We start from the raw sequence: 25,665 nt of genomic DNA on the forward strand, positions 1-25,665 counted from the left end.
AGCATGACCCTGCTAACACTGCCAGATAAGAAAACACTGTGCATAGCACGCTGCTCCGATGCGTCACAAGATAAACGTTTCCTGCTACGAATTCGTTTAAGGGGTTTCCTTCCTCATTTAATCAATTTCAAAACAAAGTGTCACTTTATAATAATATGTTATAAATGAGCTCATAAAACAATTTTCTTAAAAGAATTTAATATTTAAAATCGACAATCCCGTGACTATATGCGACACGTATATATAATCAATTATTTTTACTTGCCACGTTTATATTATCGGAAATCAATTATCACGTCTTTATTATCTTAATATATCGATAATCCGATTATTAAAACCCTGATAACCAGTTGTGTGCAAATGGTAAAGCAAATTGGCAGAAAGTCTTGCAACATAACCTATGCCAAATTGAGGACAAAACCGGAACAAGGTTTGCGCAAGCTAATTTGTTGCCTATGTTGCTGCCAATGTGCGCGCAAGTTATAGTTTATAGCAAATCTTGCATCAAACTTGTAGCCATAACTTATTTATAACATTGGACAAAATTTGGTTTCGCAGGTTTGGCTGACTGGACGCCACATTAACATGTATTCTTATTGTTGTCATTAATTTTCCAGTTAGTTAATAGAATGTATGTTTTGAAAATTTCCATAAACAAATATTATTACACTTAATCCTTTATTTTGTAAATATTGTTTATTGCAATTTGTTTGCATATTATGGTAATAATCCCATTATTCCTATGTATTAATGCTTGGCGGAATAATAAGTCTAAATAATGGTATTGATAAATAAATAAATATTTGTAATTGCGTAATATGTATATGTATATGTAATTTTGCACTTTAAAAGTAATTTCTAATTCCTTCTTTCTGCATTTTATTTTCAGTCTGTTCCATCGTATTTATTCTATATTATCTTTAAAAACTTATAAAAATAGAGAAAAGTGTTTTCAATGTGTATCATTTACACGAAAATGTGTATACATGTATGTATGTACATACATATGCGCATATTAGTGTGTATGCATATCTTTTAAATTTGACGATAAACACGGTTTCTTTCTTGACTACATTGAATGTTTACGTCAGGTTATACACGTGGGCATTCAAAGGTTTCATTAGTATTATTTGTAAAATAATCAACGGTTCTGAGTATCGGACGCTTTAAATTAATTATTGCAGAGAGGTAAGCAAAATATTATCTTTCTTTTTTTCTTAAAAATTGTACACATTATGTTCGTCAAGGAAACAATAACAGAGTAAGAAATTTGTAAATAGTGATTCGATTTTTTTAGGTTACCTGCATTATTGGAGTATTGAAGTTTTACTTAAATAATGAAAATAAAAAGTACAAAAGGTGTTATCAAGAAGTCAAAGAAGCCTGGGACGAAGAAAAAGAAACACTTAAGTAAAATAACAACAGATGATTTTTTCAATCAAGACTTTGAAACTGATGTAAACGTTAATGATAATAACGATGAAGGTAAGACTATATGACTTTACACAAGGAATTTAGAAACTGTTGATTGAATATTTAAATTTTTTATTTGAAATTATAAGTTGAATTGTACAACTGAAAAATGAGAGACAACTCTTGCAGAGTAACAAAAATTTATTGGAAAGTTGATAGTCTTTAATCTGTAATTCTTGCATTGCAATTGAAAATTATTTCATATTTCTGATATTCTGTGTAAAAGTTTTGTAATGTAAAAAATATTAATGACTTGAGAAATTTTATTATTCTTTAAAAATGAACAGAATGTCCACGTAATTATACAATAATATTGCTCACATTACTAAATAATACACCTATCGGTTTTAGAAAGAGTTTTGATTTTTATTTAAGGGGATATTAGTATACTTTCCACACAATATAAATATTTTCTCACAATATAAATAATTCTTTTATGTAGTTGAAGAAAGTATCCATAATGATGATCCAGAGAGCAGTGACGAAGACGTTGATCCAATACAACATAAGAAATCCTTAATGAAATTAAAACAGACAGATCCAGAATTTTATTCGTATTTAAAGGAAAACGATAAAAGTCTTTTAGAATTTAACATATCTGATGATGATAATAATGATATTGATGATGGTAATGAAACAGAAAGGAGACATATACCAAACACCGATTTGGAGGTACAATTATAAATCAAATAATAAAAGTAAAAAAATAATGAAAAATGTATTACCATATTTCAATAATATTTCAGGTTGCTAGTGATGAGAGTGATTATGAGGTAGATGAAGAGAGTAGCGCAGTACAAAATGAAAGAATAATTACACTGCAATTGTTAAAGAGCTGGCAAGAAGAAATTCAGAAGGACAGGTCGTCTTTTTTATTTCAAGACTACAATTACTATGATTGTATGCTGTACTGTACTCACAAAGTAATATTCATGTTAATTAATTTTACAGATCGTTGAAAACTGTTAAATGTATCATAGAAGCTTTCCATGCTGCATTAGAAACAGTGGCAGAATCTCCTAATCCAGAACCACTGCGGTATAAAGTAGAGGGTGGTGTAGGTTGGTTCTTTTTAACTTATTATTATAGTTACAGTTAAAATATTTCGTTTCAATGCGTATTTTTATAAACCATTATTGTTTGAATCATAAATGTCCATAAATACAAGCATATTAAAGCATACATGACAGGTAAATGTGAAACAGAGTTACTTTAGAAGGAAAGGTCTGGGTTTAAATTTATTAATCATAGATTCATGTCTGTAAATCAAAGTATACATACACTGCATTGCCTTATGGAATATTAAAACTTATATTCCAAACTGTATTTATTTATCTGCAGTCCCAAAATGCATCTGTTTAATATTATGAAGATTCGAAGATCTATTGTAGCTTGCCTTGTCAGATCATATCTGACATGTCATAAATACCAAATAATACATAAACAATTTAAAATCTTTTTAGTGTTCAACGGAGTTGTCCAATTATGTATACTACATTTGCCCAATACATTTAAACGATTTTTAAACTTGGGTTCTGAAACTCAGTTTCAACCTCATAAGTGTAAAAGGTTTGGTAAAGTTAAGGGTATTTTGAAGTCATATCTAACCGATTTAATTAAGGTATGTATGAACGTTAACATTTGAACATGTTGAATGGTGTATTTATACTGAATACTTCATAATTTATTCTTTTATAGATTTTACAAAATGTAACATCATCGAATATACTCACAGTGCTTTTAAAACATTTGCACCAAATGTTACCTTACACACAATCGTTTTCATCACTGACTAAACCGTTATTAAAAATTTTACTGAATATTTGGTCAACTGCAGAAGAAACAGTTCGTGTTGTTGCTTTTTTAAGTATATTACGTATAGCAACTACTAATAAGGAATCGGTTTTAGACATGTTATTCAAGGTAAGCTTGAAATTTTAACATTCCATTACGTAATAAAGTATCCAACAAATTCATATAATAATCTTTTTAATCAATTTATCGCAGGCAATGTATGTAAAATATGTTGAAAATTCAAAATTTGTATCTTTTACAACATTACCCGGAATTAACTTTATGAGGCATTCTTTGACGGAAATATATTTGCTGGATACTAATCTAGCTTATAATCATGCCTTTTTATATATTAGGCAATTAGCTATTCATTTAAGGAACGCTATAACTTTGAAGAAGAAGGTAATAATTCGTACAGTATATATGTTACATTTAAAATTTTGCAATTTACGCAATAGTAACTGTTATTGTTTTGATGCCTTTAAAGGAAAATTTCCAAGCTGTATACAATTGGCAATTCATAAATTCATTGCGGTTTTGGTCGGAATTAATTGAACAGTCAAACAGTGATTCCGTGTTACGTTCCCTTTTATATCCTCTTGTCCAAGTACGTATGAATAATTTCAACACAATAATTTACCGGGATGATCATATTTTTGATTACAAGTAAAATGGCATGCTTTATTTACAGATTATTGTAGGTACAATAAAAGTAATACCAACTCCTCAATACTATCCCTTGAGATTTCATTGTCTACAAATGTTAACAGATATTTCGAAAGAAACTGGAACATTTATACCTACATTACCATTCTTATTAGAGGTATTGTATTTAAAAATTTCCAAGATTTTTTCGTCTTTATTTATATGTATATAACAACGGTGGCCAAACTGCGGCTCGCGAGCCGCACACAGCTCTTTTACACCCTTACTGCGGCTCCCACATATTTGTACAATATTTCTTTTATAATCTTGTCACATAATACATACACGTATGTTTGCTAACTTTATTGTTCAGTGTGATATACACACAGACTGTAAGCGTAACTCACAATTTAATATCGTTCCAATAGAGGATGCATCTCTCGAGTATTTGTAATAGGCGATATATGGTTCCTATCTGGACTAGGTTTAGCCACCACTGGTATATAACTTTAATTGGCAATTACGTTTAATTTGCTCGTTTTATAAATTACCTTCTTCCTTTGTAGATATTAACTTCTTATGATTTCAATAAGAAACACAAGGCAGTTTCAATGAAACCAGTACCTTTTATTTGTATATTAAGACTGTCAAAGTCACAATTACAAGAAAACGGTTTCAAGGATAATGTTATTGATTCCATATATAAACTTATTTTGGAAAATGCCGCAAAGGATAGTCATACAATATACTTTCCAGATTTATATGTACCATGCATAATGCAAGTAAGTTCATAGATATGGTTAAAAAACGTTAACTAACATTATTTCAATCGTGTATAAAACGTAATACAACATCATTTCAATATTTTATAAAACTAAATGATACTTAAAAACATCTGCTACTGTCAAGTTTTACTAAGTGCATTGATTATGATTTTTTTTTTATAATTAGTTTACTGCCCTTATTTCTAGATAAAAGCATTTTTGAAAAAATGCCGTATTGCGAACTACTGTAGAAAAATGAAGCAGTTGTTAGAAAAAATTGACGAGAACAGAAAATATATTGAAACAGAACGTAAGAAAACAGTAATTGATTTAAAAAATATGTCAGAAATAAAGAATTGGGAAAACGGAATAAAAATGCAAGGAACATCAATATCAAAGTTCTATGAATCATGGATAAAGATTTATCAATCACAAAAACTCAAAATGCTTACAAAGAATGACGCCATAGCGGAATATAATTTACCAACTTTAAAGAAATTGAAGAAACGGAAATCAAACGAAGAAAGTGCAGAAGAAAGCGACGAAGAGAGTGATTTTGAACTGCGGATAAAGTCGAATGAGGACAAACCTGAGGTGCCTACTAAAACGAAAAAGAAGAAAAAGAAGATTAATAAAGTTGTTCCCACGAACAACATTGATTTACCAACAGAGATGACAGATATTGTTCAAGATATAAATAGTGATGATTGGGATTAAATATGAGGTCAAAATGTATGAACACAAGAAATTGGTATAAATTTAACAAAATATCATTTTTATATAATATTATACAATAATGACACTTATTAAAACAGAAGTAAAAACAAAACATTTGTATTCATTAAAATTCTTATTATTTACAGTGATATTTTAGCTAGTTCATTGAATATGAGTTCGTAATTTTTTACCACTTACATTTGTGTAATATTTTATAATATTAGTTTCGATGCTTTAAATACTGCTGTTTATCTATTATATTTACAAGTATATTACTTGTATAGCGGGGACAGGAAGAATTACAAGGTGTAACAACATTGAACGTGTGTGATAACTTCTGTCGTGTAAGGCGGCAGCCACCGATTCCTAAGGTGTCGCTTTCTGGTAGTCTATTTTTACCAAAGACGACTCAAGGCAGTCGGGAAGTTGGTATAGCGACGGTTGGGCGCTATTATAAAGCACTCTGTGCTGGCCGTGCAGTAATTCATCTCATCTAAGTGAACGTTTTAAATAAGAAAAAAAAGAAAACATTTTTCAAACGGAAAATACCGGTGTTTTATTTATTGACAGAAAGGTAGCAATAGTGAGGGAGGCTTGCTTAAATAAGTGACAAGCTTATCCTTCGACTTCGGTTAAACGTTTGGACGACTCCCTTTAGAAGAGGATTCTGTTACGTATGTAGGTGAAACACGAAAACCATCGAATGTTTATTAAAGGATGTAGCTGGGGCATGAAATATACAAGTTCGAATAACAAAAAATTAATGATATCCTAGTAAATGTAAAAGTTTCTTTTCTCTATTGTTTGCTGTCCGTTTTGCGAACGTAAAACCTGGCTCTCGGTTATGAATGAACCACTGTCGAGCGATAGTGGTGACTGCTAGCCACTTAGTGCCGTGCTGACGGAGTTACTCGTGGTTGTGTGTGCCCAGCCGACCACCTCTTGCACCAAACCGACGATACGTTCGTGCGTGCCAGGGAACATATTGTAAGATGTGATTTTGTCTCATGGCGAGGGAGCCTTCGTCGTGAGATTCGTGCTCTTCCCGTACGGAGCACTTCGTTCTGAGTATAGTACGGTCGCGGGTTACGTAAATTCGTAAAAAAAGAACATATCGAAAAAGAAAACGACATAACGTTCAAAAGAAAAAGGAGAGGATCGAGCGAAACGTGCGTAAAACGTCGAAATGAGGAAGGCACCGTTCGATAAGTAAACTTTCATTTTCTTTGTTTTGAAAAGAAAAGTCTGGGAGGGAGAAGAAATGAAGAAAGACTTTTTTTTTCTTTTTATGAAAGAACGGTCTTTGGCTTGTCATTAAGTGGCTACGTTTACTTCTTGCTACGAAAACGTAACTCGAATTAAACCTCTCTAACTATGCGCTGTAACGACTAAAACGGACAGTGATGTGATTTCTTTTCAGACTCAAATTAGCGTAGGATAATTTTCAAATTTTAAGATTTATCGCCAAGTTTTGGTGTTCTTTATTAAAATTGAAAAGTATTGTTTGCAATATTTCGAAAAGTTTCCTTCTCGCCCACCTGGAATGCACTATTTTCACATTTAAAGTATAAAACAAATCTGATAATAAGTGTATTAATGTATAAAACTTATACAACAGACCCGAAGATACCTTGAACTATTAATACTAAAAATTTTGTTAAACCAGTAAGCATGTGATAAGGGTATTAATTCAAAGTATGTACACACATATTCCGTTCTAAGAGTCTTATCGTTAGAACCTTTGATGATTTCTCTCGTAATAATGGATTTAAGTACACATGTAAAAGGTCGATGTAATAACTCCGTTTAATTTACGATGAAAACTGAATTCTAAAATGATTGTTCTTTATTATGATTCGATTAGAAATATTTCGTGTCCCTGTTTTCTTTAAATGTTCATGTATCGAAGTGTTGGCTGAACAGTGACAGTTTGACTGTCGATAATATTTCGCTAATTGCGTCTAAAGTGATTTAAACGTGACACTGAGGACAACGTCAAAAATAATTCATGAAATTGGAAACAAGTTTTATATGCGAATTAGTTACTTTTATAAAAGTTCATCGGTCATAAAGAAGAATTTCGTAGCAATAGGCCTTACAATTGCATCCCTAAAAAATAGAGCACAGGTAATACACTTGGAAGGAAAATGTTGAAAGTGTAACTGCGTATTACGTTACACCAGATAAATTTAGCATTTCTTTTGCACAGAACCTCATTGTAACGCTGCCAATACCGCAACGCGGAATTAATTGGTTGTTTGGAAGAGAACCAATTCCCTTCGATATAAACTGATTTGCTTCTGTGTCTGGTATCGATTGAATTTCTTTTCGTCGTTCATCCACTTTTTATTTTTATCAAGTAAGAACTGCTGTTACGCCGACGAACAACTGCAAAACGATCGAAAATATCACCAGTTTTAGTTCTGTAGGGTTCGCAGTTTCTCTATAATTAACTACATTTAACTGATCCATGACAGGAATGGTATCGCGTACGTATTTATAAGTTCACAACGCGATGTGTAATCTTCGATGCAAGAAGTAATGCGTGATGAATTTCGCGGATTTAATTTATTCAGTTCTGTTAGATTAGACTTTAGACGATGAGATTCATTTGTCGCGTTTACTTTCCGCAGTTTCGCTCTTCTTCTCCCTTTTATAAACAATACTACAGCATATGAATGCATTGGTTTCGATTAAATAATATTTAATCACAAATAACAGTATTATACAAAATTTACACGCTGTCGCTGCTAACAAGAGTAATTATGCTACCCTTCCTAATAACGCTTATTTTTTTTTTTTATTTCAATACTTTGTATAGGGCAATTATTTTATTGTATCAATGTTTGGGATAATTTAAAGCAGTCTTCCCACATAGCACATGAAGCCTTAAAGACGTCTATTTTACGGCTATTTTAAGTCTAAGGCGTCTTTAAGCAGTCTTCAAGGCGTCATGTGCTATCTGGGTTTGTTTTTCATTGTTTCTCTTTATCGATCTTGCAATGAAAATTAATACCATTCTTTGATAGTTTATGCAAAACAATAATATAATATAGTAGGTAGACTAATGTTGACAGTTTCTATTTCGACAGATATAATAACGAAAAGAAAAACGTTTTAAGCACGACATACAATTCGTACGGTTTCGTGTCTAAAAATTCGAAGGATGCTGAATATCGGTACAGCGTAAATTATAGTAATACTCAAGAGAAAAATTATCTGCAACGAAGTATTTCCGCGGATAATGTTGTAATACGTTCCCGTGGCTTTAAACCCTCTGATAGACACGACCCCGTGAAGAGGAATTTCCTTGAGAATCTAACTTCGAAGATACTGCACGTCGATATGGTGAGTTTATAAATTGCAATTTAAAAAGTGAAACTAGTTTCACAATATCTCTAATATAATATATTATAAATTGATTATGTCAAATATTAGATTCTCGAATTCCTTATTTCTTCTTCAAATTCTTGACTCCAAGTAATGTTACCTTAAATTTTAATATTGATATGCAATATTATTCTTCAATAGTTTAATATCCAGATTTTCTCGATGTTATAAAAGCTATCAAATGATTATCTGCAGGGTCATATTTTCCAATATTTAAGACAATAATAAAAATGTGTCTGTGTGTGTGTGTCGTCTGTGTATTGTGCACAACGTGTGCGTAGTAAGAATTTCTTTCTTAGAAAACTTATTATTGTGTCTTTTACGGAAATGCAAATAACTTTGTTTTCAGTTATAAATCACGTTTTAATAGTAAACACTTGCAATGTCTGGTACTTATTGTTACTTCTTACTTGGAAGTATGTACTTCTGTTTTTTTTATATAAATTCTGATTCTATAGAGCACATTATAATTGTATTGTTCCCAGAAATTTGTGTTGTCTCATCTAAGCACTCGGTTATTTCTGAACAAAAACATAAAATACGAAAAGAAAGTTATTATATAATTCATAAGTTTTTATAATTTATAAGGGTACATTAAAATTTGTTACATCCAATGAAATAAAACTTTTACAATTAGAACTAAAATCTGTTACTTTTTAAAATAACATTCTTATTAATGACAATCTTATTGCAATCCCAGATGGCACATCACGCCTTGAAGACGTCCATTTTACGGCTATTTTAGGTCTAACCCGCCTTTAAGCCGTCTTCAAGATCGTCATTAGACGTCGTATGCTATCTGGGATGTAATTCATGTAACGAAAATCGTTACCTCTAGAAATATTTATAAGAATTTATTGTGGTCTGTATATATTAAATAGCAACAAACGTTTATTACTATCGTAGTTTTGTTTTATTTTATGATCTGATTACACCAAATAAGAGATATATGAAATGTTTATGAACCCAATAATTTTGTATACGATTAACTTGTCATACATAAAAATAGCCAAGTGTTTAATATAAAAGTTTTGTAACACATTGTCGGTTGGTAGGAGAGCAATAGCAGTACTCCAGTCAACTTGCAGAAACTGCTTACTCCGGCCTCAGACACGGAGGGGGTTATGCAGTCGAAAAATAGTAAGTCAATAATTGATAACAGGCCACAATATAAAGAACCATTTTCAGAAATGTTTACTTTAAACAAAAATTTATTTAAAGGGAAAATGTTCGCATCTTCCTATTTTTATGCACCAACGCATCCAACTGTCGAGGATCAGGTGGAATTAGCACGACGAATTTCACATTCATTGAGCGACGTGAAAAACATGAAGAGTAAGGGTCAGTCTATGTACGTAAACAGGAAGAAACGATCCGTGAAATGGATTCATGATGGTAACGGTACGTATATACTGAAATTAATGTAGATTCAGTAAATTTATAAACATTACACACACACACACACAAGATAAATATATATTAAATTGTCGAATTGAAACACAGTTTTGAAAATTTATATTTAGTAATTAAAGTTTATTAAAATAGACCAATTCTCTACGTTAATTCGTTGAATTATTGTATTATAGGCTTAGAAGACGTAGAAGAGCCCTCCACCCCTTCCCAGAGGGTAAGTTGTATATACTTTCTTTCAATTTTCAATCTGTAATCCTTAACGAAAATGACAAAGATTTTTATGGGTGAACAGAGAAGGGAGTGATTCTTTATGGAAGAATTAGTCGAGTGTTTAGAAGAAAGGTTTCCAAGAAGAGCTTTGTTTTCGAGAAAAATGGCATTGAAAATTAGCTTATACATACATGCAAACGTACGAGATGAATGTTCAAAGATGATTTTTTCGAAAACGAAGGTCTTTAATTAATAGCTTTTCTTTCACACTTATAACTTTTTTCCGGAAAAATCTGTCGGTTGTATAGCCAATAAAAAACCACCCTGTACATGTATATTTTTGGTCTGCAAAGCGTCCATTTTCTTGAACTTTTATTTTACTTAAAAATATACATGTACTTCATACTTACATTTCATTGCACGACAAATGAAATTTTCCAGAAGAGAATATTTGATTTATAGAATAAATGCATATTCAAATTTTACAATTCATTCATTACAATATTTTATTTTAAGATTACAAGACCAATCTACTTTTAAACTTTTAATAAAATATGAAAGGACTGAAAATAAATTTCAGAAATTATTCATCAAATAAATTTCAGAATTATTCAGAATTAATCATTTATTCGATCTATTTAATAAACGTACATTTTTCAAGTTATTTTGGTTAAAAATCAGTATGTCGATATTGATTACTGATGAAACGTTAGTACATTCTTATACATATCTATTAAAGGAGTAAAGGAGTCCAGTATCAGTATGTTTAATGATTATTTATAGATGCACCGAATGCGATTCTTTTTTTGTACATCGTACGACAAGTAACATTCATTCAGAAATGTCAAGCATTCAAGGGCTGCACATGCGCGAGCATAGTGCACTGATCTCTGATCAAGAACATTTGCTTCCCTCTAGAGATAAATGTATTTTTACGATCTTTGTTGTCGTGTTCATTTTCGTCAGATCATTTAGTATCAAAAACTTATTTCTTCACTTGTTTTAAATAAATACTATTGTTCTGTATCGATCATATATTTTATTTTTCTGACTGTTTGCCTTTTGCGTGTGTAAATGGTCTATATTTTATCGTTAAAGAATAAGTGAAAAACAACCAAATTTTCTAGTAATGGTAATAGTAATGTTTATATCGTTTTAGAGGTCTAATAAAAAGTAAGAAATTTTATTTTCGTTGGTAAAAGATATTCCGAGCGTCATATGGTTGTTTTTTAGAAATCTAGAGGAGCACTATACAGAGTATTCGAGAAATGGGTATAAGTCTTAGACTTTACAGGCTTATAGTATATTCACTAAGCGGAGTAACAAATGTCTAATCAACTTAAAAGAAATCCTTTCGATGTAAAAACAACTTCTATATTTACGAGCGTTCAATGTCGTAAAAGAGTCACTTCGTAACATATTGAATGTAAATACTTCTTCTTCTTTCTTCAATTTGGCGTAAAGGCACTTTTGACCATCTTATCCAGCTATACCTTTTTTAGCCTGCGTTTTAGCGTAAGCTTATATTCTAGGTCTTGAATGATCCACATTCATTATCTGAGAGTCAAACAAATACATAATTCTACTTTACTTGAAATGTTTTTCTAGGATAAAATTCCCCTAAAATGCATGATGAATCCACATGGAAAAGTATTGGATATACACGGCATTCAAGCTTTGGGCGAAGAAGTAAATATAGAACCAATGCCAAAGAATCCTGAGAAATTCTTTAACATCGTGCGTGATCTAAACACTCAGAAAGGCCGCGGTAAGAACTTATTCATGTTTATAGTTCAAATAATTAATTGTGTGTTTACTTTTATTAATTGTGTATTACATAATAATCCTAATGAAGTTTCTTGTCGCTTTAGAATTTTATAGCAATTCTGGTTAACTTTTCATTACAGTAGAACTCCGTTCACACGAGTTGTGATGAATCAAACAATCTAATATTCGAAAATCAGTAATAAAGAAAGTCGTTCGTTTCGTCACCTCATTGGAGGTGCGTTCAGATTTTTAGGGTAGTTAATTATTAAAATCTATATTATTATTGCATTTTACCAACCTTCTTCGCAGCTCTGTTGGGGTGAACAACTATTGTATACATATGTATACGAGGCAGAGTCAATATGTAACTTTCTTATATTGATAGAAACTGTAAATTTAATTGTATACAGTTTTATTTCAGGTATACATATAAAACAATTCATCTTTGGGAATTATTTTATTAGATGTACCGATAAGTAATTCATTGTAGCTTCAATATGGTGGTATATGTATAATAAAATTTTAGACTCAAAAGAACTGTCTGTTTAGTCAAAATGACGGATGATGATGGGAACAAATAACGAATATTGTTACGAATATTGCTGTTGAATTATTTCGAATAAAATACAGAATTTCACAGAAAATAGTGGCCTACTTATTGGTACACATAACAACTAGAGACGCGTGTTTTGAACTCTTTGAGAATTCTTTGAAACCTGGAATCTAGTTCAAACGTCGTGACTTACTTACAATCAGTAACCTCATGGCGTGACAGTATGACAATGCAAGGCCTCACAAACCGCCAGAGCTGCCAAAAACTGATCGAACTGCGGTGTCTCCTAGATCCCATTTATTCACTTGACCGCACACCGTGTGATTACCATGCCGTTAGTCACCTCAAGGAAATTTTTTTCTCGAGGAATTGAAACATTAGTATTGAAGTATTAGGCTATCTTAATTAAAATTCTTTTTCCAATAAAAACATGTAAGATTATTTACTGACTCAGCCTCGTATTATATTCGTGGGTGTACTAGTAATTTATGTTGTATAGCTTCAGTGCTTCTAATTCCACATTCTGTCATTCGCCATTTCTCATCTCAACTCTTTAAATTTTGTACCACATAAATAAGAATCAAAAAATGTATCTTCCACCATAAAAGCATTTACAATACATCCCAAATGGAGTGTTTATAATCGAAGAACAAAACATTTTAAATTTATTTTATGTAATTATATATTTTATTTAATTAATAATAAAATATAGTAAATGGTGGGTAATAATAAACGAGCAAATATTAAGGAGATTTATTATTGGTGGGGATTATGTAATGCGAAAGGTGTGCCTGTTTCACTGAACATGTTTAATATTACTTCTTTATTATTTTAAAATAAATAAGTAATTTTTTTCAACAGAAAGGTTTAAAACATTTTGCGTAAAAATTGTACCACCAAAAATAACATAATGTACCATTAGTGGTACATGTAGGTACCACAGTTTGAGAAACGCTGCACTAACTTTTTAGTTCTCTTAACTTAACAATTATTAATCGGTTATAAACTTGTAGCGTTTTTCAAAATGTTTAGCATTCATCTAGTTCGACTAATCCAAATTCTACTGCTACTGTAATAACATCGTAATCGTGTTAATCTCATGAAAAATATCAACAGTCAATGAGTTTGAATAAACTTCGCTGGGAAGATTCATTTAAACGTAACCATGTACATTAAATATATGAATGATTTATAGGTGCTGAAATATTTGCGAAACGTAGGAAACGATCCGAAAAATGGGTTGTAGATAAAGATCAACCGCAAACACCCAGCACGCCAGGAATGCAAAAAACGCCAGTGTTTATAAGGAAACAGGTAATGAACACTTGATTTTACGCTCCAATTGATATTACGCTCAGACCATTTTCAAAAAACAAAGTGAAATTATTCGTTAATTATTAAGTTTACGGCTAATAAAGGTCAGTACTTTTTTACTCAAAATTTAACGCTTTTCGATATTTTGGCATAAAAAATATAGCATTCTATTTGAAAAAACGAAGTTTACCTTCAAATCTCCAAAACGCCTGTACTTCCAAAAAAAATATATGCATTACATAATGTATTCCTCTAAACCATACAACTTTTCTATCAAAAGTTTATTCATACAATGCAAGCTTCAGAAGTTATTCAGGGTGAACAAGTTGCGTGGACCACCCTGTACATACATGTATAGTATTTCTCTCTGTAGTGAAATAGGTACCACTTTCCAATACTTCATTATAATTCATTAAGATGGTTTTATAGTTATGAGATGTACCGTATATTAACGCAATTGTTTATTGTTTCCACAAAACCATAACGATCATATTATCCATCAAAACTTTTGAGAACATAACTTTGATTCTCTACAGGAAATGAATGGCAGCTCGAAATTTTCATCCGCATCTCCGTTTTCGGTTTTTGCGCCAGAACCATACGACGAGAAACCATTTTATAACCCGTTTACCGTGGATTTGTCTTTGAACGACACGTATTCACCCACGACAGGTATGCAAACTACAGAATCCCTTATTTCACAGAATTTACTTGGCACGTCTATTTGGCAGCGCTTCATATTATATTTTAGTTTGTTCGTATTGTTTTCGAACTATAAACACAAAGCTAACCGCTTCCAAAGACTTAAATTTAAGCTACAAATCTGACTTCATAGTTATTCCTGTTGAAGCTTACTTATTCTCTAATCTGCGTCCGTTTGCAACCAGACCTGGGCAAATTTCATTTGAAATGGAAATAAGAAATAACTATTTGAAATAATTTATTTCGGAACTTTATTTTCAATACTGTTATTTGAAAATGCAAATAGTATCGATGCATTTGAAATAATAGCAATTTCAAATAATGTATTATTTCAAATTTGGAAAAAGAAATAATACTCAAAATAATATGTAACAAAAAGATTTTATTTTAAGAAATCATTATAGCAATTTACTTTAGGCAGAAGCCTCTCTTCAAAAAGTTGATCCATGAGTGATTATTGCTTGGGCCCTTCTAATATTGTCGCAAAAGAAAATAATAGTTTCACTACTAGTGTGGAAGATGGAAGAGGGCTGTTACTCTTCAGAAAAATGTCAATATCTAAATTAAACGCAAACCGAGTCACTCGATATAATTTCAATGAACAATTTCACAATTATTTCTACGAATTATTTCTAATGATTAGAAAATAAAATAACATGCTTTCGAAATAATATTTCAAATATATAATATCATTTTAGAAGTGGCCAGGTCTGTTTGCAACGTGGGCTTGTTTGTACCTATATAATATATAATAATTGATGTATAATCGATATGTATTCAGAAAGAATCGTATCGATGTATTGTTTAGATACGGACCGATGGTAAATTTGTGTGTCGAGGGTTCGCGAGGAGTGCAACGACCCACAGGTGTCAATTGGCAAACGCAGTCGATGTTATTCAGTCGATGCGAGTCCGTTGCCTCGTTCTTTTATCTTGTATATCTAAAATCTAAAATAAACAACGGCCTGCACTTCGTTGCCAATCGAAAGCTTTATATTGATTAGGCGGCTCTAATTAGAAACATAATGGCATTCAATCTTACTACAGTTAGTCTTCTAAAATTAACTTTCGTATTAGTAGGATAAATTGTATTTTTGGTAATAGGGCAAACCAACCTGTGAATAGCCGAATTGTTGAATTTCTGGACGTTTAAGATTAATAGTTGAATGTATTTATTTATAACATCAAAACAGCTGTTAAAATCGCAATTCCACTTATTTTTCTTGGAATTTTTATAAAAATAATGACTTATTCTTGTCGTAATTTTCTCAAGATTATTTATAAAGTGCAAAACGTGTAAAACCCCAGTAAATGACTACTACATTTCTGAAATATTTTTAATAATAATTATACTTACTATGTAATGTTTGCTTAATACGCTAATCTAAAAATATGGGATATTAAAAGTGCAACAACGCTCCATTTATAAACATTTAATAATTATTAAATTTATAATTTACATTTCTTATCTAATGGTCATTCACTGGAATGCAGGCAATTACTGGTTGGTTTACCCTACTACTTGGAAGTACTTGCACTTTTTTTTTTTATTGTCTATACGTAACAATAATCTTCTCTAGTGCAACAAAAATAAATATTAGGTATAATATGATGCACATAATACTTATTTAAGGAGGTATTCTGGCGTAGACGCCATTTGGGATTTTTAGCAAAAAGACTATAACTAAGACTTTTTACAATCAACGTTTCAGGGTATATTTGTACATATTTGAAGAACATTTATAAATTTTTATGTCGAGAAAACATAAAACTTCGTAACACTGCAAGCCTTCGTACACAATCGCTTACAGAAGAATGGTGTCCGTGATTCCGGCCGTTCTGCCTCTCTGAAATAAAAAAGGCAAGAAAATTCTTAATTAGGATGAGCTTGGCTATGACAGGGACCAGAATTAAGGAAAAAAGTTGATAATTAGAAATATGGCAGCACTTTGAAATTTAACTATCGGTGTTTTCATATTTCTTTAAGGGGATTTTCTCATTCAAAATTGAAAAAAAAGACACTTCTTTAATATTTCTTTATAAAAAAACTATTATATTTAGAAACATAATTCCTTTAGGACGCTATTATATATATATTATTAAGAACATAAAGAAATTCTTTCTAGCACTTTTAGTTCACCACGACCGCTGTAGAGGGCGTCTTCCAAAAAGCCACGTTTTAATCGGTGCGACACTTTGCAGACGTCCTGTAAAAAATTAAGTGAAAATTCAAACGGGATTCTATTCGTGAAACTTAAAACTAGACAATAAACCTCTAAAATATTTTATTTTTTGTATTTTTTATCGTTTTATACATATTTTGCCGAAAAATTCGAAAAATCACTCTTTTTTGGGGGCAATTCACCCCTGTATAAAAAAGGGGGGGTAGGTTTATGAACTTTTAGAGGTTTATTGTCTAGTTTTAAGTCTCACGAATAGAATCCCGTTTGAATTTTTACTTAATTTTTTACAGGACGTCTGCAAAAGAGTCGCACCGATTAAAACGTGGCTTTTTGGAAGACGCCCTCTACAGCGGTCGTGGTGAACTAAAAGTGTTAGAAAAAATTTCTTTATGTCCTTAATAATATATATAATAGCGTACAAAAGGAATTATGTTTCTAAATATAATAGTTTTTTTATAAAGAAATATTAAAAAAGTGTTTTTTTTTCTATTTTGAATGAGAAAGTCCCCTTAAAGTGTCGGCTTTTTAATAAATAGCATTGATATTAATTGAAAGCCATTTTTATCTAGTTTCTATTGTCAATAATAATTAGACAATACTGAAAATCTCAAGAATTTATAAGAAGGTCTATCACATATTTACCATATATATTTGGAAATTTTTTTCGACCGATTTCAATGAAAATTTCAGTATGTACCGTATAACTATGTTACGAGCCAGGGCTAAGCGGCTGCGAAAGCCGAGTAAATGGCGAGTTCGGTTTTTTAGAGTTTGTTACGTGGACGAACCTGTGCCTATTTCATCACAGGGAGCCACTGGGATAGGTTGTCGTGGACGAACCTGAGTCTATTACATCTCAGGGACCCACTAGGATTGTTAGTATGGGCTTCGAAACTTTAAGAATTCGGTACACTTCGAGAGGTAAAAGTGTGCCTTTGTGGGTTCGGTTCTAACTGGGAATTTAGACATTATTCTAGAGGTGAAATGAACAACACTGTATTATAAATATATAAATGTATAAAAGTATATTCAGGAAAGTAAAGGTTTTACAAATGTTAGTGTAAGTTGTGGTCGCAGAAGCTAATTCCAACGTTCTCGGTTTTTCATGCACTGAGAAATGCGGAGGTTTGTTGTACAGAGTTTAGCTTACTTTTAAAAATGCTTGAAAGGGACTTTAATACCCGATCTCACCAACTAGACTTCTGGTATGAGTATGATCCGCGGATGAGCTGTACCTACGCGTCCGTTTTTATATCCCGAAAACGCGAGTCAAAAAGTAGTGTGGGGGACACGCCTGTTCCTCGACGGAAACAGTTTTCCAAGAAAATCTGGCCACACCATAACACCCCGTGGGCAATTACGTAATCTGGCCGAATGCATTCCAACTCCCGATAGGGTTAAGAAGTCACGAGAGTGTCTTCGTATGTAACAACTAACATAAATCTTCGATACGTATTTATTATATTTTCATTATAGCCTGAGATTAAAAAGTTGTAAAAAACGACCTTCACTATTTTCTTCGCGATTTGGACCAATTGTAAGTTTTTCAAGTTTTTTTTTACACGTCATTTAGTAAACTAATGTCTCTAATTTTACAAAAGTACTCAAGTCATTTGGAGCAATTTTCGAAAAGTTGTTCCGTTCTAAAGGGTGTACGAATACTTTTGACGCCCACTGTATTATCAATCTCATATCGGAGTTTCGAATGTAACGTCGAATAGAAGTTTATACTTCGATCGTTATACGTTTCAGACAGGAATCACTATCGATGCAACGGTAAAGAATGCAACCACTTAACCGAGGTGAAAAAGATATATCTCCGTGAAGTGGCCGTTGGTACCGACAATGATTTTCCTATTGACAAATATCGATCGTCGACCGTCGAGAAATCACGGCGAGCTACATTGGAGCCTGATATCGAGCGATATAACAATTACCACGCTAAAAGTAACAATTATGAAAATGCTTCGATGGCGTTAACTAACACTAACAGGCGCAACCACAACCATAACAAGGCTTCGCTGAGCAGATCTTATTATCCTAATACACAGGGCGCTACTAACAAAGACAGTAAAAATTACATCAAAGAGCAACGCGTGACGGAATGCGTGCAGAGCACGATCAATAACAGAGAGAAAATTGTGAATGGCCAACGGGAGACCGATGTTATTCGTGTCGATAACGAAGGAAACGAGTACACGCCAGTGCCAGTTAAACAATTGATACAAGAATTCGAAAAAACCTGCAGACCAGTTCTTCAGTATAAACAGATCAGTCCAAAGGTTATACCGATTGTGCAGCAATGTTCCGTAGATAACGACTTGGCGCGATTCTTTGAAACGCATAGTTCCGTCAAGTACAACGCTGAAGAGGACCACAGGAGGTGAGACAGAATGAACTTTTCACTAGAGATGGCGTGCAAAATCACTAACGGTGATTTATCACAGTGATCACCGAATCACGATCACGGTCGTGATTTAACTTCATTCACAACCGTGATTGCGATTTTTTTATCTTGAGTGAATTTACTCACTGCGATCGTAAGTCCTTAATTTTTAAACAGAAAAACGTATTCAATATAATTTTACGATGAATTACATTACTATTTGTGTTTGTAAAAATCAGTAGAAAAAACAAGAAATTCTAAAAGAATGATTTGCTAGGTAACATGTAGATTATAATTTACAATCATTAATTTATTCATTATTCTTCATTGTTTCTAATTATTCCTTCAGTTTATACGATATAACTCGAATTTTTGTTTTGATGTCGTTTATATAAAATATACAGATTATGTGTCGCGTGTAAAGAACTGTTAGGTTTCTCCACCAATCAGAAACGATCACGAGAAATTACGAATCACTGTGAATAATCACCGTGATTGGGAACGAACGCGATCGAATCACGAGTGATTCACAAGTAGCAGTTCACGCCATCTCTACTTTTCACAGTATCAAAACAACGTATTATTTTTAAGGTGGCTTCTGCAAATTTTTAATAATTACACTGTTCAACAAATTTTAACTTTTTTTCGTTTTTGTAACCTCCAATAGGCGCGTTTGATAGATCTTTATAAGCTTAATACGAATCTACAAACCGTTCCTTTCCAGCACGTCCAATTTTCGAAAAAATTAATTTTTTCCTGAAATTACACATTTTCTACTTTGCAACTGTGTTGTGCTTTTATAGTTATAGTTATTCAATTTTTTTTTACACAAAATAGTTGTCTGGACTCTTCCGAACAAAATGACCTACGTATTTATTATATTATAGACATCTAAATATGGTTAAATAATGTTCAAAATGAAAAGAACATCGAAAACTTAAAATTTGTTTCAGGTGTCAAGGATAGTTACAATATCTGTTTTGCTTTGAATAAAGAAGCACTCTTCCTTGGCAGAAAGGTCTGTTCTATCGCGTGGTATGGTCAGATTTTCTCCTAGTCCCTTAGTTTCTGAAATAAATTGACGAATATCAACAAAAGTTGGTGCGTTTTCGATGTCCTTTTCACTTTGAACATTATTTAAATATATTTAGATGTCTATAATATTATCACAAGGTATATCATTTTGTTCGGAATACTCCAAAGAATTGGTTTCTGCCAAAAGAAACAGAATAACTATTCTTATAAAAACATAACACAGCTCCAAAGTTGAAAATTTGCAATTTTCTTAAAAAATAAGTTTTTCAAAAATTGAACGTGCTGGAAAGAAACGGCTTGCAGATTCGTATTCAGCTCATAACGAACTATCAGAAACGCCAATTGAAAATTGCAAAATTTCTTAAGTATTCAACAATGTTATAAATTTAGTGGAAAATTTAACAGAACATTCTTAAAAGTTCAATATCAATGACTCCTATTTTTGTTAATATTTATAAACATTAATAGGGTTTTGTTTTTTCTTTTTGTTGAAATAGTAAGGGATTGTGGAAAACGAATAGAACAGAATGAGTACTAGACCGACTACCCAGATAGCATACGTCGTCTAATGACGCCTTGAAGACGGCTTAAAGACGCGTTAGACCTAAAATAGTCATAAAATGGACGTCTTCGAGGCGTCATGTGCTATCTGGGTAGTCGTAGTCGTATTCAAAAATACGGGCAACTAATTTAATGTTCATATTCAATTCGTTCATATTAATTTCGGAAATTAATATCCGTAAAAAGATGTAGGTACTTCCTTCCTGTACATTTTTGATTTGATCTTGTATCTTGGATTAGTCCTCTATTGTTTGTATTACAAATTATGGCCGATCCGATATAAGAAGCTGCTAATATTTACATCGTTAGAATGTAAACATTGGACAGGAATGAACGAAGATAAGATGGTCGTATCAGTTCCCAGATAGCACATGACGCCTTGTCATTGCCATTTGAATTACCCAAGAAATTGACGGTTGCTTGACGGCGGCTAGCCTGCCGCCGGCTAGACGGCTAGTGGGAATTGGCCTTTAAAGACCCGTATTTTACGGCTATGTTAGGTCTGAGGCGTCTTTAAGCCGTCTTCAAGGCGTCATCTGCTATTTGGATTATTGCCACGAAAGTAAAGAACTTGCACGTACCTGGAAGTTCCAAAGGTTTTTGATCGGGTAGGATATTAAATAAGCACACGTAATGTCATATCTATGGTTCGTACAAAAAGGAAGTGACGTAGTGCGTTTTATTACGTCGAAAGGAAAAGAAAACATGTCACCAGCTCTAACAGAGCGTACAATATAAAAAACATAAATTGGTTTGATTCACATTTTTTAACTTCTTTCGTAGAGTATAATCCTCTCTCTCTCTCTCTCTCTCTCTCTCTCTCTCTCTCTCTCTCTCTCTCACTATAATCACATTTCGTTACCTGCTTGTAAATACGGCACCACTTTTACATCGTGGCGGCAGCTATGTTCCAGTAGCTAGCACCAGGCCGATTTTGTCAGTTTTTCCAATCCCAAAAGAGTGTAGGATAAAACTAAATAGACAGTGCGCACCAATTTTAAAGAAGACTCGATAAAAAAGTATTTTTTAGCAATTCTTTATTTTATCTATTGAATTACATTAATTGGGTCATTTTTCTTTACAATTAACTATGTACACTGACGTGCAAACTCGGCTTCCACTAGGGAATTTGTCATTTACTTGAAATTTTTATGTCTGTAAGTTTATATGCAATTTATGTCTTTTACTTGAAATTTATGTCAAACTAACATTTCATTTAACATTTATTTCAGTACTTGAAATAAATTTATCAAGTGGTAGGAGCCCTCCCCCCTCCCTGCACCACTTTTTCCCCTAGCGGAAGTCCAGTTTGCTCGTGAAGGTACTCCTTAATTATGATCCAAACTCGGGTAAGATACCTCATCCATGTGACAAAATGTTCCCACTATACATATTATTCTTATTTTAATTATAATTACTCTGATTCGAACAATTCTTACTTGAATTATGATAAAAATCATGTGCTATCGCAATGTGATCTCAATCAATTATAATACAGACTAAGCGGTCAGCAAGCATACGAGCAGTCTGTAAAACTTCAAGACCACCGTAACAACGGTTATGTGTCCACCGACGACACAGAGTATACGTCGGACGACAGCGATTCCCAAACGAACGATTACGGTAGCGAGGAAATAATTTACCGTGAGAAATCCGAATCGTCGAGCGTGATGAACGGTGATCAGGACTACTCATCCATGTACCATGAGGAGTATAACTCTAATCGGCGCCGTTCAGTGACGTCCCAAGAGGTTGAGAAGTTCTGCAACAATGGCGGCGACCCGAAATACGTGAACACCGAGTCGGAAATACCGGCCGAAGCAAAATCGTTGTTACTCTCGATGATAGCTTCCCAAGAGAACATTCTGGAAACGATTAAACATTTACGAAACACACCTGTTCTCGACAACTTGTTGCAAGGCGTTTCGCCGGATTTTAAATTCGATGAAATTTGCGCAGATGACGGCAAGTTAACCCGCATGTGCTTTAATTCGCTTTAATCCACCTGCATGTATTATTCAGCTTTCGTTTTATTTCTATGTAATATATAGGGTGTTACACAAAAATGTGACCTTTCGCAACATATACATATATTCCTCATGCAAATACAAATCGAAAAGTTCTTTACTGTTTTGTAACCTGAAGCTCCATTTCCGAGATATTGGCAGTCAAACGAACTCCAATCAGATGAGTGGTGGGCCACACGGACGTGCAGACACAGTCAAGACGCAGAGGGCAGTGGGGATAAACCGATACCGTCAAGGTATCGATACTTTTACACATAACTTGTATCGAAAAAAAGTATCGATATCTACATATTAAAAGCATCGAAACTTACTTGTATCGTAGGAAAATGAATACAAAGTTCTCTTTCATTAATATGATAGATTATAACCGGAGTTGAGCAGATTTTTATTCGAATAATACATAGTGAAAATCCACAGTATTTAATTGTATTATTTTCTCATAAAAATTAGATACTTTTTCATGTTTTATTCGTTACTCAAAACTCTTTATCTAGATAATGAATTTGCCCATCTCTGATTTTAACGAAGATATATTTTATTAATGAACATTTTTTAATAAAGTAATATAACTGCACGACACAACTACCTTCACATTCATTAGCTTTCTAATCGATTACTCGCTCCATTCGATATGAGTACTTCTTTTCGATACCGAGTATATACTGCAACCGAAAGTATCGAAATTAAAAATACTTGGTATCGAAACAGTATCGATACTGAAAATACTTGGTATCGAAACAGTATCGATACTAAAAATACTTGGTATCGAAATAGTATCGATACTAAAATTACTTGGAATCGAAACGAAAGCATTTAATTGTATTTACTTGGATCGGTTCGTCCCTGGAGGCCAGTGACTTCGGTCGTGCTCTTCTTTTCTGCGCCTGTATGTACGTGTGGCCGTGGAACCCACCGCTCAGCTATTTGAGTTCGTTTAACTGCTACTAATATCTCGGAAATGGAGCTTTAGATTACAAAACGGTAAAGGCCTTTTCGATTTGTATTTGTACAAGGAATATGCATGTTGCGAATTGTCCCATCTTTGTGAGACCCCCTGTATACAGTTACTCAAGAAAGTATTAGACACTCCATAGGAAGGTTCTTTTGATTAATATAAACAATAACTTTGGTTAATATCATGTATATTTATTGACATATAGGGTAATATTAACTATTATATAACAGAATGTATTAGTCTGCAGAAATATTTTAACAAATAAGAAAAAAACGAATTAAAACGTCATTTATTGCGGAGAAAGTGTTAAACCAATTTCTTTGAAACTTTGAGAATACTTTGCCGCGCAATTAAGCTGAATACAACAATCTTTCTTTTCACGACAAATCCATAAATGTTATAGTTATAAGGATTTATGTGGAGCCATCTTCAGGAACATCTTCACAGCATGAACGTATTATGAAGCTAAAAAATGCAAAATTGAAGAACTTATTACATTTACAAAAAAAAGGCAACTTTTAAAAAATATGATTTATTGAAACAATAAAATTATAAATGTAGGTTCATGCTGTGAAGATGTTAAAAAATGTGTACATAAGTTCTTATAAATATTATAATATTTGCGGACTGTCGTAAAAATAAAATTTTTTATATTCAATTTAATTGTACAATAAAGTATTATCAAAGTTTCAACGAGATTGGTATAATAATTTCTTTAGCGGATGTTCCCAAAAATTCATTCATTTTTAGTTTTTACGTCAGTCCCACCATAAAAGACCAAAGTTATTCTTCATATTATATCCATTACGCGTTCAACATCTAAGCAAGAATGTCAAACTTTTTAGCTTCCTTGAGCCACATTTGAAGAAAAAAAATTGTCTCGGGCTGCACATGTAATATCCTAATTCTAACGGTAGTTGTTAAGCAAAAAAGATAGTAAATAATGTACAATTATGATAACTACCACGACAAATAAGCAAAAATGTCGTAGCATAATAATCTTTGTCTTCCTTTCGTTCAGAATTTAAAAAAAAAAATCTGAATCCGCGGGTTGAACTTTGGAATGTGTTATCTGAATTTACATAATATGTTATACCCTTTTCATTTTGCAGGTAAGAAGCTTTACGAAAATGATACTTATACAGGACCGAAGGTCGGCAATGTCTGCAACCTGACAAACTATAATACCGCGCCACGTGGCTGGGATCAGTCTTTGACATTCTATCGACCAATAAAGTTTGAAAAACCACAAGAAGTTGTGTATTCTGACTTTTAGACATAGTGTATTTAGTAAATCGCCACACCTGGGTATGTTTCTGACAGTGTAAATATACTTCTTGTTTCCTTTTTTAATGTTAATATAATTTAAAACAATATATTACAGAAGATATGTACACCGCTGAATATTGAAGTTTGCAATTATGAAAATGTAACAGCGTAAAAGAAATTTTTTCCGAAATTTATGGTGCAATTACGGATTTGTTTTCCGAGCATCGTAACGCAGGTTGTTTTGATTTTCTTCCCCTTTTGTTAATTCGTTTTCGTTATTGTTTCATCATATATAACTGTAACGAATTTCGAAAATAATGCTGAAGTTCTACGTTAAGTATCATACATATACGTATATGCGCACATGTTAAAGCTTCGTGTTGTTTGATGTATCTACCTCTTCCATTATTAAAATGTTGATTTTTAATTATGCCGCTGACAGTGTTATTGCATTTTACTTTATAAAGTATTAATATTATATTATTATATGAATAAATGTTGTTTTCA

The 25,665-nt window shown here is 32.5% G+C and overlaps 2 protein-coding genes across 2 annotated transcripts; both read left to right on the top strand.

Moving 5' to 3' along the window:
• The first annotated feature begins 1,091 nt into the window (after positions 1–1,091).
• Positions 1,092–5,394, top strand: LOC107195085 (nucleolar complex protein 2 homolog). Its single transcript, XM_015584857.1, has 12 exons — positions 1,092–1,188; positions 1,298–1,485; positions 1,916–2,145; positions 2,220–2,335; positions 2,425–2,534; positions 2,937–3,094; positions 3,172–3,396; positions 3,481–3,669; positions 3,755–3,874; positions 3,959–4,090; positions 4,479–4,694; positions 4,884–5,394. The coding sequence occupies exons 2-12, from the start codon at positions 1,338–1,340 to the stop codon at positions 5,391–5,393; spliced, it is 2,154 nt and encodes a 717-aa protein (XP_015440343.1). The 5' UTR covers positions 1,092–1,188; positions 1,298–1,337; the 3' UTR covers position 5,394.
• Positions 5,395–6,417: 1,023 nt separating this feature from the next.
• Positions 6,418–25,289, top strand: LOC107195084. Its single transcript, XM_015584856.1, has 12 exons — positions 6,418–6,602; positions 8,486–8,741; positions 9,839–9,923; positions 10,005–10,184; positions 10,370–10,410; positions 12,015–12,174; positions 13,922–14,022; positions 14,577–14,712; positions 18,678–19,308; positions 22,406–22,872; positions 25,002–25,197; positions 25,274–25,289. Exons 1-11 carry the CDS (start codon positions 6,580–6,582, stop codon positions 25,163–25,165), a joined length of 2,244 nt encoding a protein of 747 aa, XP_015440342.1. The 5' UTR covers positions 6,418–6,579; the 3' UTR covers positions 25,166–25,197; positions 25,274–25,289.
• The last annotated feature ends 376 nt before the right edge of the window (positions 25,290–25,665 follow it).

This window comes from Dufourea novaeangliae, unplaced genomic scaffold (genome assembly GCF_001272555.1).
Source record: "Dufourea novaeangliae isolate 0120121106 unplaced genomic scaffold, ASM127255v1 scaffold50, whole genome shotgun sequence".
Taxonomy (NCBI): Eukaryota; Metazoa; Arthropoda; class Insecta; order Hymenoptera; family Halictidae; genus Dufourea; species Dufourea novaeangliae.